The 13,758-nt window shown below is 35.0% G+C and overlaps 1 protein-coding gene across 1 annotated transcript in view; it reads left to right on the forward strand.

The window, feature by feature from the left end:
- The first annotated feature begins 24 nt into the window (after nt 1-24).
- The window catches only part of LOC137392042 (uncharacterized), a 32,911-nt gene continuing 19,177 nt past the window's right edge, over nt 25-13,758 (forward strand). Inside the window, exons 1-2 of the mRNA XM_068078652.1 lie at nt 25-243; nt 8,981-9,095. Coding sequence (XP_067934753.1) covers nt 80-243; nt 8,981-9,095 — 279 coding nt within the window. The 5' untranslated portion in view covers nt 25-79. The remainder of the gene's footprint in view (nt 244-8,980; nt 9,096-13,758) is intronic.

Here is a 13,758-nt window from a genome sequence, read left to right on the forward strand (position 1 = left end):
TTGTCTCGTAACGTTTGGCACTAGTCATGTGATGTAGAACAAATAATCGAAAGCTGATTTTTTTCGCATTTGCGCTACGATGGCTTGGAGCAAAAGTGGATCGCGTTGCACATGGATTATTAGTATAATTTTTTTCTCCAACGTTTTGGAAACTTGGTCTTGTATAGGTATTCCTGATAACCATTGTGCTTGCGTATATAATGATCTACTGATAGATTTAAACGTAGGAGATATACCGGTTCCGTAAGTATCCTTGAAAACTTGTGTCCCTAGACTATGTAGAATCCGGACAGATGTCTCAAAATTTGTTGCATTTTAAATTATTATATTGACGTGTATGTGTTTATGCAAAACACTGTACAGTTATATGGTTAACAGTGCGGGTGTATCTTATACGCTTAAAATCTTTCTCGATAGCCGCTACAGACTGTTGTGATGTTTTAAACATTAGTGTCAAAATTTTGTAATAGTGGCTGTTCTAATAAAGATTTGTGGCCACATGGCCAATTTTCTATGCTACAAAAATGGTGGCTATTTGTATAAAACTTACGCGATATCGGCAGTATTTTAGTGAATTTACTACAGGGAGACTTGGCTATCCATGTAGAAATGGAAAGAAGTTGGCAAGTTTTATGCACTTTGCAAAAGTCATAGCCATTAACTTTTCATCGAGAGAAAGTCTCTTGCATTCAGCAATACTTCTCTACCATTGAAATTAGATATGTTCTTATGCTGTGACACTGTCATGAATGGTTGTGGAGAAATTATGTTATACACAATTAATCCGAATCATAGGTGTCCTATAGTAGAATATTGCCAAAGGCGAGTCGAAGCCGAGCCGTAGGCTACACACACAAAAACAACAAAGGTCAACATAGTTATGAGCAAAATAAAGTTTGCATCCAAATATTTCACCAATCCGATGAGCAACACACACAAAAATTAAACCAATTGACAGGACCACCCATCATGTCAAAATGTTGCAAGTTTCAAGTCATGTTTTGTTTAACTCACCTTATGGTTTCTCAAAACTTGTCCCTAAGTCCCTATTAATTTGAGACTGCCTGATTGCTGTTTTCAAAATGGTCACTGCTAGCCTAGCGTCCTGCTTCAGCACCTCAATAACTGTTGGGGCATTGCTGAGTGCTTTCGAACTTTTCAATTTCCTCTTAAGCATGCAGGAACCAATCAAAATCAGGTTAACACTATTGTAAACAAAACCATGTGCTTCTCTACCTACGTGCGCGGGAAATACAATGCACACTTGTTAGCATGGCTGAAGCAGTACCTAAATCTAATTGTGCACCTGATGCTGAAGTAGTGAAATGGTATGATCTTATATACTGCGACATGGTTTTGTTTACAATAGTGTTAACCCGATTTTGATTGGTTCTTGCATGCTTCAGAGGAGATTGAAAAGTTTGGCAATCAAGCAAGTTCTAAAGAATGACGAAAATTGTTGCAATAGCAATGTATTATTCAATTTTCAACATTAAAGATTGACTTGCAACCAAATTCACATTGCAGTTATTTGGTATCAAAAGATTCACCATGTCTTACTCTGCTGTGTTGTAGGTGCAAAATATGTGGAAATGTGATTTCAATCTCTTGAAAGCTCAAAAACGAACAGTTAATCGCAGCCATCATGAAAACGACGTAGATTGGAATCCCTTTCCAAAATGGCTCAAATAGGACATAGTTAAACACGATGGCTTCTGTTTACGGTTTCATGCAACTTCATTCGTCAAATTATTTTTACAAATATACTTTCCAAAATTGTGAGCAAGTTGAGAAAGTGAACGCCACCCTTTTTGCATCCCTTTGCACACAATGACTTTGTTTAGTTCCCATTACTCCTGAGGCACTTTCCACAGTTTAATTTAAAAAGGCGTTAGAAAGCTTCATTTTTACTAATTGTCTCGTGCCTGATGACAATAATGATTGCCTCTGATGTTGAGCATTGAATGAATCTGCATATTTTACAATAGCTCCACCAAGGACATTTCATCCTACCATCCTTTGTAATTTTCCTTCCAGTCCATCTACAGGTCCATTCCTATGGCTAGTGACAAAGAAGTTCTACTCTAACTTCAAGTTCAGACTCTTTCAAAGCATACTTATGTTTGAAAAGAATTGGTGATTGTTGAACTGTTATTGTTGTCAAAAAAACTGCCGGCTCTACTTCTGAACACAACCCTTTGATTTTCTTAAATATAACACTTATGAATCTGAATACAGAAACTTTCCCATGGTCAAAATGGTCGGATACGCAGGTACTATTTACGCTTGTGGTGTTTATACACAGCACTTTTGTAATGCGGCTTGAACTCTCTCAACATTATTTTTGCTCACATTGGCTCAAAAGTGAAACTGATGGTGTAGCTAAGACGCAGATTCACTGTAAAAGCTGTCTGTGATAGTGGAAGTTCCTTTGCAGCACTGGGGCAAAATTTATCAATCATTTTGCTCCTCACAATTAAATTACAGTAGAAGCTTCTACAAGGTGAATAATCTGTTCCAGGGAAGTTTACATTATAGGGTTTACGTTTACATTATACGAACAGTAAAATGCACGTACATTGTCTAATTCTTGGATTAAGCAATTTCTTGGTTTTTGGGAAGATTCCAAAATCTTTCCAAACTTGCCCCTTTGCCCCTACAAAAGGGCAAAAACTAGATTTTTATTTATTGGCTCTACCGTGGCTGCAGTATTACTAGTTTGTATTGACAACATTCTCCCTTGTTCTTATCACCCTCACTAGTTTTATGGTCCATGATTGCAGTAATTTTACAATAAGTTAATACAATGGACCCTCATCATAAGGCATTGTAAGGCGAAAATGTTGTATCGAGGTATAGAAAACCCATAGTAATTATCTAATGCAAACAACCCCTTGATCCTAATATTGTCCAATTTTAAACACGCATCCATGAAGATGAGTTTAATCAGCATACAAAAGATTTCTGCTCAGCTCATGTTTACAAAATGACCTCTTAGACCTCTTATTTTATGGACAGGTCTATTTGTTGAGTGTTGTAGTGAATCCTATCAATAAACCAGATGCAGACTTCACCTAACCTTGCCCATTTTGAGGCTGATAAGTTAGCAAGAAACAATACTCAGCTGGTGGAATGCAGTACACTAAGAGAGTATTAGCAATCTAAAAAAAAACGTGTATCAAGTACAAACCTGCTCTACTGGCTGCCTGGCCAACAAGACTGTATATATATTTTATGATAACAAAGTGAGGTGCATTTAGGCGCATTGCATCACAATGTGTGCGGCATGTTGTAAACCTTTGTCAATAGTGCATGTGCGCTCACACCATCCATTCGAGGCTATAGAGTGTACTAGTTTAGATGGCACATCAGTGCACGCAAAGCATCCTGCCATTTAAAGATTTGATTACGTCAAAAAGTTGATCAGATGATATTAAGACCAATAAAAGGCTAAAACATAAGCTACAATGATGTCATTTTTGTTTTTGTCGACTAACCCTGTCTAGAGATATAAGCGTTTGAATGAGATAATTTTTTGAAACGCTCAGATTCGAGCGGGTGCTTTATTCGTCACGTGTATAGTGATACATGTGAAAAGAGTCCATGAGCGATAAATATAAGATCTCTTTTTTAGCCAATCATCAGCACGAAATTTTGTATATTATTTTATTTTGTAATTTTTGTATAGGTCATAATAAATGTTATCGCTCGTAAAACATGTTGTCTATGATCTCGAAATTAGCGTTTTACTCAATTACTAGATCGCGCATCCACATCGTTAATTTACTGAATTATTGCATCGACATGTTTTATTGACGAACAACAGAATTTTAACAATGCTTCCAGTTCCTGCGAAGGTGACTCAGAGTCTTCTGAGCATCAGGTGGTTAAAGTTTTGGGCAGACAGCTTATGGTTAGCGCTGACAGGCATCAGCAGCATTTTGCTGCAAAGGAAGATAGGAAAATGGAGGTAAATTTATCTGCAACTTTGAGTTTCCTATATATATACTGTTGTGTTTACATTCAGATTATATATTTCCCTGTTTAAGACTATAATGTAACTTCCTGTGCACGCGTACATGATACAAATCCATAGTGAGTTCTTGTTACAAAATAAACGATGTTGATTGTTAAAGTTACGACTTCTTAATTAATTTATAGCACCTAGCAATATAATGGCTTAGATTGATGAACAAGTGTTAAATATACCAAAGGTAATAATTTTAGTACTCATGAATAATTTACTAATTAATACAATTATAGCTTTTTACTATCACCAATCATCGTTTCATAACTTTTTTATCGTTTCACTTAGCTATAATATTTGCTTCCAGTTTTCCTTGGCAGTTTTAGCTAGTAAATTAGATTCATGATTAGAATTTATGTTCACTTCTCACTTGTAGAAGGTAAGGGAAATCGATTGATCAATGCTCATCTTTAACTCCCAGAAACAAAGCTCCGAATTGTTGGCTTGGCTTACTTATGCCTTATTTTTTCATTTTTAAAATTACACTCGTAATCTTATCTAACTCCCAATTTGAAACGATCAGTAGATATGCATTAGAACGACATATCTATAAACAGCATATATTTATTACATTTGTTTTATTGATTGCAGGATGTTTATGTGGTGCCACCTGCGAAGCCGCTGTGTCAGTTTGGAAACTGCCATAAATGGGAAAGAGAGACATGAATGTGTGCTGCACAAACCATGATATGTCTTGTTTGCGTTTGCTGCAGTAGATTATTTTGTCCTATTATATGAGCTGAAACTACATGTGAGTGGCCACGACTTGGATGGGTGTTTTTAATAAAAACTTTATGCCGAAATGGAAAGTTTTTGGCTTGTAAAAATTATATAATAAAACAATATTGTTGAAGATAATGCAAAACATGATTTGCAGAACATATTGAATACATCATAGCCCCGTTGCTACCTGTGCGGAAATCTTGTCTGATACATGGATTTATGGACTGTAATCAGATCTGTATTGACAGGTACTTTTGCATAGCTCATCTCAATTCCAACGGACCAAATAATAAGAGCTCAAAAAATTTTATGCTCCGCCCTACTAAGTGAAAACAGGTGAGACCACAAACCGCCAACCAGGTGCAACAATGGCTTTATTAACCCTTTGCTAGAATCGATGAGTTGATTAATTTCAAAGAAGTTGGCGTTATGCATTCACTATTTTGGTCAACTCATAAAACCATTTGTTTAGTACTTGAATCAAATGTGACCAGGAATTTTTTTTCTACAAAACTGTACTAATAATGACTAGATAAAGTTGACTATACATGACTTTTTAGGGATGCAGTAGGTTTCGCCATATATTCGAACATATTCTTTTCAAAGATGCGGCTTGCTTGTTTTATGTAGTAACCAGTTTTCGGTGTGGTTGGCAACTGAGAACTTTGCTGATACAAAAGCGGCAATGAAATAAGTTAACTTGACCTAATTACCGTAGACCGGCAGAATCGTAGTTGGTACTCAAATGTTTACACAGTATTTAAAGGAAACTAATATGACAAATTTTTAATTTCCCTTGAGGCGTTTGAGACATTTATAATAATGTATGTGTAGCTAGATTTAAAAGTTTATTCTAGCAATCATGAGCAAATACAAAATAAAATATGTGCCAATAAAGCCGCGTAGGACTAGACTTTTATCGCAACTGCCGATGTGAATACAAGAAATAAAAACAGACTGTTTCACTGTGTACATCATTTTGGGCAAGTCTGGGCACATCTTTTTTTTCTAAGTGTTTTTACCGCGATCAATATTCAAATATCTTGACAATGAGATCGCCAAAAATAAAAAACAACATATCAACTGATAGAAAAAAATCAATACTTTGCGTTGAATTGACTAAAATTTGTTGCAATCACATCTTCAATTGTGTTTTCTTGGCTAAGAAGATAGTGAAAAGGCTGCATATCTATTACATTATTTTTCGAGGGGTAGAAAGTTTAACATGATATAGTTACCGTATAAGTTGCTTCTTGTCAGAAGCCTGAATTATGCAGCCGCTAAATATATGCACCAAAAAAGTAATGGAAGTTCAAGATGATTTGAACGTTGATTTAGCAAATTTAGCAAAGCGTTTATAGAGCTAATGTTATTACATGGCGATGGATGTTGTATTATTAATAAAGAAATTTTGGATAATAGATATCGTAATTAACAGTGTTTTTCAAGTGAAGTTTAAAGTAGTGCCAGATTATAGATGGTAGCGTTTAAATTATTAAAAAACCATCAACAGAAAGGTTGCCGATCAATAATAGATAGCTTGGATTTGTTCCAGGCGCCAATCATATTTGGGATAAACTTAAAACTTAATAATCAGATAATAAACCTGATTTTAGTGTAAAGTATTGGCTTTGAGGTACATGTATCTCTGTCAAAGTAAAATTGGGTTCTTACTCGTACACTACCTTAACCAACGAAATTTACTTAGAGTAAGTCACCAATTTTTTGGTAAGCGTGGTAATTTTTGGTTGTTTATTGATAATAGTAATTGTTTTGGTGGGAGCAAGTAAGAATTTAAAACCTAGACTCTAGAACAACCACCATGTTTTAATCAAAGGGAAATGTCAGGTATATAGCTTTGATGCATGGTGCTGAGACATGAACTGTCTACAGCATGGGAATTCACAAACTACAAGCATGTGTGGTAAGACATGGTGTTGCTCATAAAAGGATAAGATCACCAATACTTGAGTATTAAAAAGAGCAGGAATACCATCATTCAAATTTGCCCTTATCACATGCATTTAGGATGGGTCGGGTATTTTGATATGACAGGTCATTGTCACCTGCCTCAAAAACTGTTGTACTCCTAGTTGAAATAAAGAAAACGCAGTCAGGAGATTGAGATCTAAAGACACTGTCAAGATGAATATGAAGAAACCACATATGAACCATAATGAAAGGCCAAATACAATATGTAAAGAACTAAAGCAGACTGAAAATTTTGGATTAGACCAAAAGAAGAACAGTCCTTGTTGCATCACTAAATAATTATGATAAATGCAAAAAGTCAATCAATGGCAGATTGGAGCTGATTTGTTGCATCTAATGACAGGCAAATGGCCAAACCACTTGTTATAATCTAAAAATGGTGTGGCTGCTCCCTCATTGAACTATATATTGCCTGATGTGTTGTCAGCTTTTTTAATGTCTAAGTGCCCTATAGTGTTTAAAAATGAACATCCGCAAAATTTTAGTAAATTTCATAGGAAAGCATCGGTATTTTTCTATCAATTGCCATGGTTTTTGTTGTTTGAGGTTATCTGACTGGCAGGATGTTTTAAGATTAAAATCGACAAAATCTGATTGCGGCCAAAACGCTCAAGAAAAATGTGCCAAAATGACGTCACTAGTTGTCTGTCTCTTTCATTATTGATACCGGCTATTGCGTTCAAATCGCAGAGTTATGAATCTTTATTCTGTTGCTATCTTTGCCATAGTGCAACTGTAGACATCATAATTACACTTCCGCTTGAATCTGAGCAGTCCAATAAAGAATCTCATTCAAACTATTATATTTTTGGACTGGGCAGGTCTACAAAAACAAAATTACATGAAATTGAAGCTTGATGTCTTAGCTTAATATTGATATTATTTTCATTTGCATCACATCAATGTTGTAAGTTCACCCTATAAGAGTTCACTTGAACTAAATAAGGGATGTTCATATTATTTTAGTATAAAGGACACTTGATAGGTGCAGTATCAAACACTAGAAATTCTAGTTGACGAAAATCAGCTTTGGTTTTTTAGCATGATATTTGTCTACAATAACGCTTAGTCAACCCTGGATATTCACCATAGCAGTGTAAGCATATCTTATGCAAAGGAATCAGTTTTTTTATGGAGTTTCAATATTAACAGCTAAGCTAAAAAGAAAGTTTTTACAGACTTGTAAAGCTGTTGTTATTGTAAATTAAGAACATCATTGTCTTAATTTACAATAACTATATAACATAATCATTGACTTTAAGAAAAGTAACTGAAATCCACTCAGTTGCAGAGCACCCACATTACCTATATTACACATTTGTTACAGTCGAACCATTACATACAAGTTGACCCGTGTCGATATTTGCTTTGTATGTTAAAACTCTTACGTGTTGGAGCAAATATTCTTATAAGAATAGAATGTATAGCTAAAAACCATGTTAACATAGTTAACTATTTGTAAAAATATATTTTTACTTTACTTTAAAGACGCGTGAACGTAACTCTAGGCTCAGCAAAGCATAGGTTCATTGTTAGAGAGAGTGATCGAAATACGTGGGAGAACTTACCGGTAATTCTAACTCGCACTAGTTTAATTGGAATAAACTTAATTTATATCGTCTATTAAGTTATTTTCATGTTTTATTTTTAATTCACACCAGTTTTTTTTACTCACAAAATTGTAATATTTAAAGAAATGTCGAATGGAGTATGTTAAAAATTACTTCATATTTGAAGCAAATATTTGCTCAAATGTTACAGTCAGTGATAGAAATATGAGGCATATTTTACTCAAATTTACACTAAATATAGTTTAAATTTACTTACTTTTATATGTTTTTAGGTTTCATTTTGAATTTTTATTAGCCTTTATTAATTATGCTGCCAAAAATGTTAAGCTTTTAAAAATTCCGGATGTCATGTTGATAACTACTCGGCATATCTGGACATATATTTGCCTAATATTTTTTGGCATATATCAGAGAATATACGTACATGTATATATTTATTATAAAGAATATATATTACATAAAGATAACCGTAAGACGAGGTTTGCGTAATCTTACTTAATGTCTAGTTAGTCGAGGGAAACTTGATGCAAACCATAGCGTAATTATTAGCACGCGTACTGGTGCCAACTAATTAAAAACTTGTGTGTAAAGTGCACGTGATCAAAACAAAATTATCTGTTCTTTAAATACCTTTCAAATATGCGTAATATATTTTTATGTTTTTTAGCTTGGTGGCATCGTCGAACAGTTCTGACTCAAAAGATTTGTATACATACTACGTGAACCCTTGTAAACTCTTGCTGGAACCAACTAGCCTTGACGTGAACTGTGATAAATCCTCGGTAGGTCCTGCCGCTAACTTGTAGCCATCCATGTCCCATCCATGTCAGTGTTATTCACTTTATTCGTTGTTTTGCACTAGCTTATAAAATACTTGTGATGGTGTCTGTAGCCACATATCTGTGGCTACAGATATGTGGCTATAGACAAACCAAATATGTTTGTCTCTGTCATTTGTTTACCTCATTCCTTGCACGCTGTTTGTTACAGAAAAGTGTCTTCTATTTTACCAATTTTCATATACTGTCACACCTCGACATACGAGTGCCCCAACATCCGAGAAAATCAAGATATGTGCAAAATTTCGAGCAAGTTTTTTCCTTGAGATACGAGGGATATTTGAAATACGAACCGGTTCTCGGTGGCCACTATATGGGCAAATATGCGCGAGGCCGCATTCGAAAATAGCATCGCTCAGTCCTTCTCCTCGAATCAGTTTGAAAAATTTATTAAAAGTTTGGTTAAAAATTATAGTGAACGCGCAGCAAAAAATGCATTCTGGAAATGGATAATAAACAATTGAAATGAAAAATCAAAGTTTAGTAAAAGATTAAAACTTCTTCAAGTGTGTGTTTAGTAAGCTAGGTTTATTAAGTTGAATTCAATGTTTTCATTACATAGAGTCACAAAAGTTTACTGCACCAAACGCGTTGCTGTGAAGTCTCTCTTAGACAGCCGTTAGCCACCACATCTGTCTCGACGGTAAAAACTTACAGTAGTGTACATAGGAATTTTACATTTTATTGCAGATTTTAACAACTACATAGGTATTTGTTGCTTTGTTAGCACTAAACAACTGAACTACAACAATAAAAACACGTTTTTCTACCATAATATCCTTTTTTATGTGGATTTTCATAGTACGGTAATGGATTGATTTTTAATAATTAATTTTATATAGGAAATAGTGCCTTGAGACGAGTAAATTGACATATGACCTCAATCTCAGAACGCATTAAGCTCGTATGTCAAGGTATAAATGTATTATAGTAATTAGTCTTTACCGTAATTATTACTCAAACATCATGTCATGACTTCACTATGTGTATATATATTTATATATCTTGGTGTTTGTCTGTCTGGTTATAGCGATTAAGTTTTAGCAACAAAAATCTTCTTCGTACTGGATTTGAACTCGCGACATTCAAATCACAAGTCTACTAGCAAGGGCGCGCAACCACAAGGCTAAACTGTTCTTATTGCACCTATCGGTCTTAGCATATACTGTACATCTTTTTCGCGATTGCACATGCTCAGCAAATGCACGTTTTTTATTAATTAATACAGTGATCCCCCTCCGGGTTGCGATGCCCCTGTTATACGATTTGTTTGCCTTACGAAGTGGAACACGATGTTTTTCCGGCCTTAACACAAGTTGAAGTAAATTTTTTCCCTTTTTTTCACCATATGAGATCAACAAAAAATTCTCACGAAATTAAAATTGGTCAGTCTGTGTGCTGATTGTTATACCGTTATGTTATATATGTTATACGTTGAATTTAACTTAAGTTAAATTCACGTCGAAGCTCTTCATTTATTTCAACTGCACCAAACACTTTTTTCATGATATGAAGCTTAAAAAATAGTTGTTTGAAAACCTTTACAGTTGTTTTATTTTTTTTCTTAATTTATTTCAATTAATTTCTTGTAATTTATTTGAACTGCACAAAACTTTTCTCATGATATGAAGTTTGAAAGTTAAAATGGTAACTGTTATAAATTATGCTAAATAAAAATAAATCTTCTGTGAAAAGACGTTTTTATTACTCCGGCAATTATTCACCTAGTATATATATATATATGTCATGTTCAAAAAATTATCGTAAGTTAAAGAAAAGAACTCTAAACTCCACCAGTTGATTATATTAATATTAATCGATTTTTGACTAAAGATTTTCTTGCGACTGCTACAACATTGTTTCGCCCGTTGCGCGCGTCAAGCAGTCGCTGATGGTTTTCACAAGATGTGAAAACCATCAGCGAGGTGTGGGGCTACGAACTACCCGAGACGATACCTCCGTGCATGCCTACATGTTGATATGTATGGCATGCGTGGAGGTTGATAAGCCTACATGTTGATATGTATGGCGTGCGCGGAGGTTGATAAGCCTACATGTTGATATGTATGGCATGCGCGGAGGTTGATAAGCCTACATGTTGATATGTATGGCGTGCGCGGAGGTTGATATGCCTACATGTTGATATGTATGGCATGCGCGGAGGTTGATAAGCCTACATGTTGATATGTATGGCATGCGCGGAGGTTGATAAGCCTACATGTTGATATGTATGGCGTGCGCGGAGGTTGATATGCCTACATGTTGATATGTATGGCATGCGCGGAGGTTGATATGCCTACATGTTGATATGTATGGCAGACGCGGAGTTTGATATGCCTACATGTTGATATATATGGCATGCGCGGAGGTTGATATGCCTACATGTTGATACGTATGGCATGCACGGAGGTTGATAAGCCTACATGTTGATATGTATGGCAGACGCGGAGTTTGATATGCCTACATGTTGATATGTATGGCAATGCGCGGAGGTTGATATGCCTACATGTTGATATATATATGTATGGCAATATTCAATCTAATTCTAGCAACACTAAACAAAATAATAGTCAATCATTTTGTTTAGGGTTGTTAGTTTTAGTTTGAATATTGTCTAATATTTTCTAGTAGGCATACGTTTCGGCGTTTTGTTCTGTTGTTGTAGGGTTGGGTATGCGCTTTTATTTTCCAAGTTACTCAAAGTTTTTGTTGCTGGCTTTCAAATTCCTTGTGTTTGCAAAGTTCTGTCTGATTTTGTATGCTTTTCTGGTTGAATGAAACTTTGAGATTGTTGTATCTGGATTTGAATTCTGTTACGCGTAATCAATTACACTGTATATGATTCGTTTTTCATGTCAGTTTATTTGTTACTTCAGCTTGGTAGATTGTCTTCGGTGATGCATTTGTTGTCTAGTGGGCATTTGTTGTCTAGTGGGCATTTGTTGTCTAGTGGGCATTTGTTGTCTAGTGGGCATCTGTTGTCTAGTGGGCATTTGTCTTTTTGTCTGCAATTGCATTTTTCTGTTTGGTTCATTATGTTTGTTTTGGGTGATTTTATTATTCTGTACCTTTATTATGCTCTTCGTATTCTGCATACATGAAAAGCGGATTTCAAGTGTGTATTCGTTTAAGGTTTTGTGCAAACGGTGTTCTTTGTGAAAGCATCTAGTAACAGTTTGGATGTACCGGTATTTCTTTCCTACGCTTGTGGCGACACTTGAGCTATACGGGGGTTGTACCAAATTGTTTTGTGTTGTTTACTGTGTTTTGTTGGTTATTGTTGCTTCTGTTGTGTATTCAAGTTCATGGTTATAGCAGCAATGTTTTAATACATCTTGGTATGATTGCTTAAGTCTGTCAACTTCTTGTTTACTTGATGACAGTGCGGGATGTGTAGGGATGTTGTCGGTTATGGTTTTAGGGTGGTTGCTTATGTACATAGAGTATACTGTTGCCTGGTTTTATGTAGGGACTGTGTGTGCCAATTGTCAAATAGAAAGTTACATCTAGAAAGTTAACGATCTGTTTGTTTGCTTCAATTATGAGTTTGAGTTGTGGTCTCTAAATATTTTACAGATTAACTTTTCTGTTTTTTCTATTTGTTGCTGGTTTCCTTTACATACTGAGAGTCCGTCACCTCTGTATAACCTTCACCTCTGTATAATCCAGTACTTGTTGTTAGCTCATTTGGTAATAGTGAGAGTAAATATATTCCGACTGCTCGCATGTTTCTGCTCCATCGATGTTGTCTATAATAACATCAAATGTTGGTTGTGATTTTTTTCATGGTTCATTTTTGTGAAAGAGTAGTGATTCTTTTGCATGCATGATTTTGCATGCATGATGATGTGACTTTCTTCTTTGGTGATCATGGTTGTTTTGCTGGCAAAATCAAGTACATTTTTGAGGAGTGTTTCAGTTACAAATAGGTAGAATTCACAAATATTAAATGTGGTGAAGGTTTGTTTGTTTTTTTCTGGTATGTTTTTGAACCACTCTATTACTACATTTGTGTTGTTCCATAAATTTATTGTGGCAGATTTTGTTAGTTGCTTGTTGATTTTCGTCAGTATTGATTTACTTACTAACTCTATTTCTGATTTTATTGGCTTATGTGGGTTGTTTTCAAAATTTGGCTTGTTATAAATGCTTGCATTTCTGTTAGTTTTTCCATTTTGTTTTTGAGTGTGCATGTGCAAAGTGTTTGTCGTCGACTGTTAAGCTTTGCATAGTTTGTTGCAGTAACTGTAGTTGTTGCGGCACACTAACTAGCTGTTTGTAACTATACAGTACAACTTTTAGTCAAAAATTGTCTAATTTTATATATCTATACAGCTGTATTTTTTTCAACGTTTGTCTGTGTGTTCATCATTGTGTTTTTCCAGTTATAGCTATTAAAATCTTGGAATTAAAATTCCGCAATCTGATGGATTTGAACTCACGGCGAATGCATCCACAAGTTTCTTTTATCTAGGCGCTCTACCACTGAGCTATATAAAGCATATTGACCAAAGAAATTATCATATACGGCACACGCTGAATGATATAGTATTTGAAACTATGAATTCTATTAACTCTATAAAACACAATGCTTTTTCGTGTTTTC

This window comes from Watersipora subatra, chromosome 3 (assembly GCF_963576615.1).
Source record: "Watersipora subatra chromosome 3, tzWatSuba1.1, whole genome shotgun sequence".
Lineage (NCBI taxonomy): Eukaryota > Metazoa > Bryozoa > Gymnolaemata > Cheilostomatida > Watersiporidae > Watersipora > Watersipora subatra.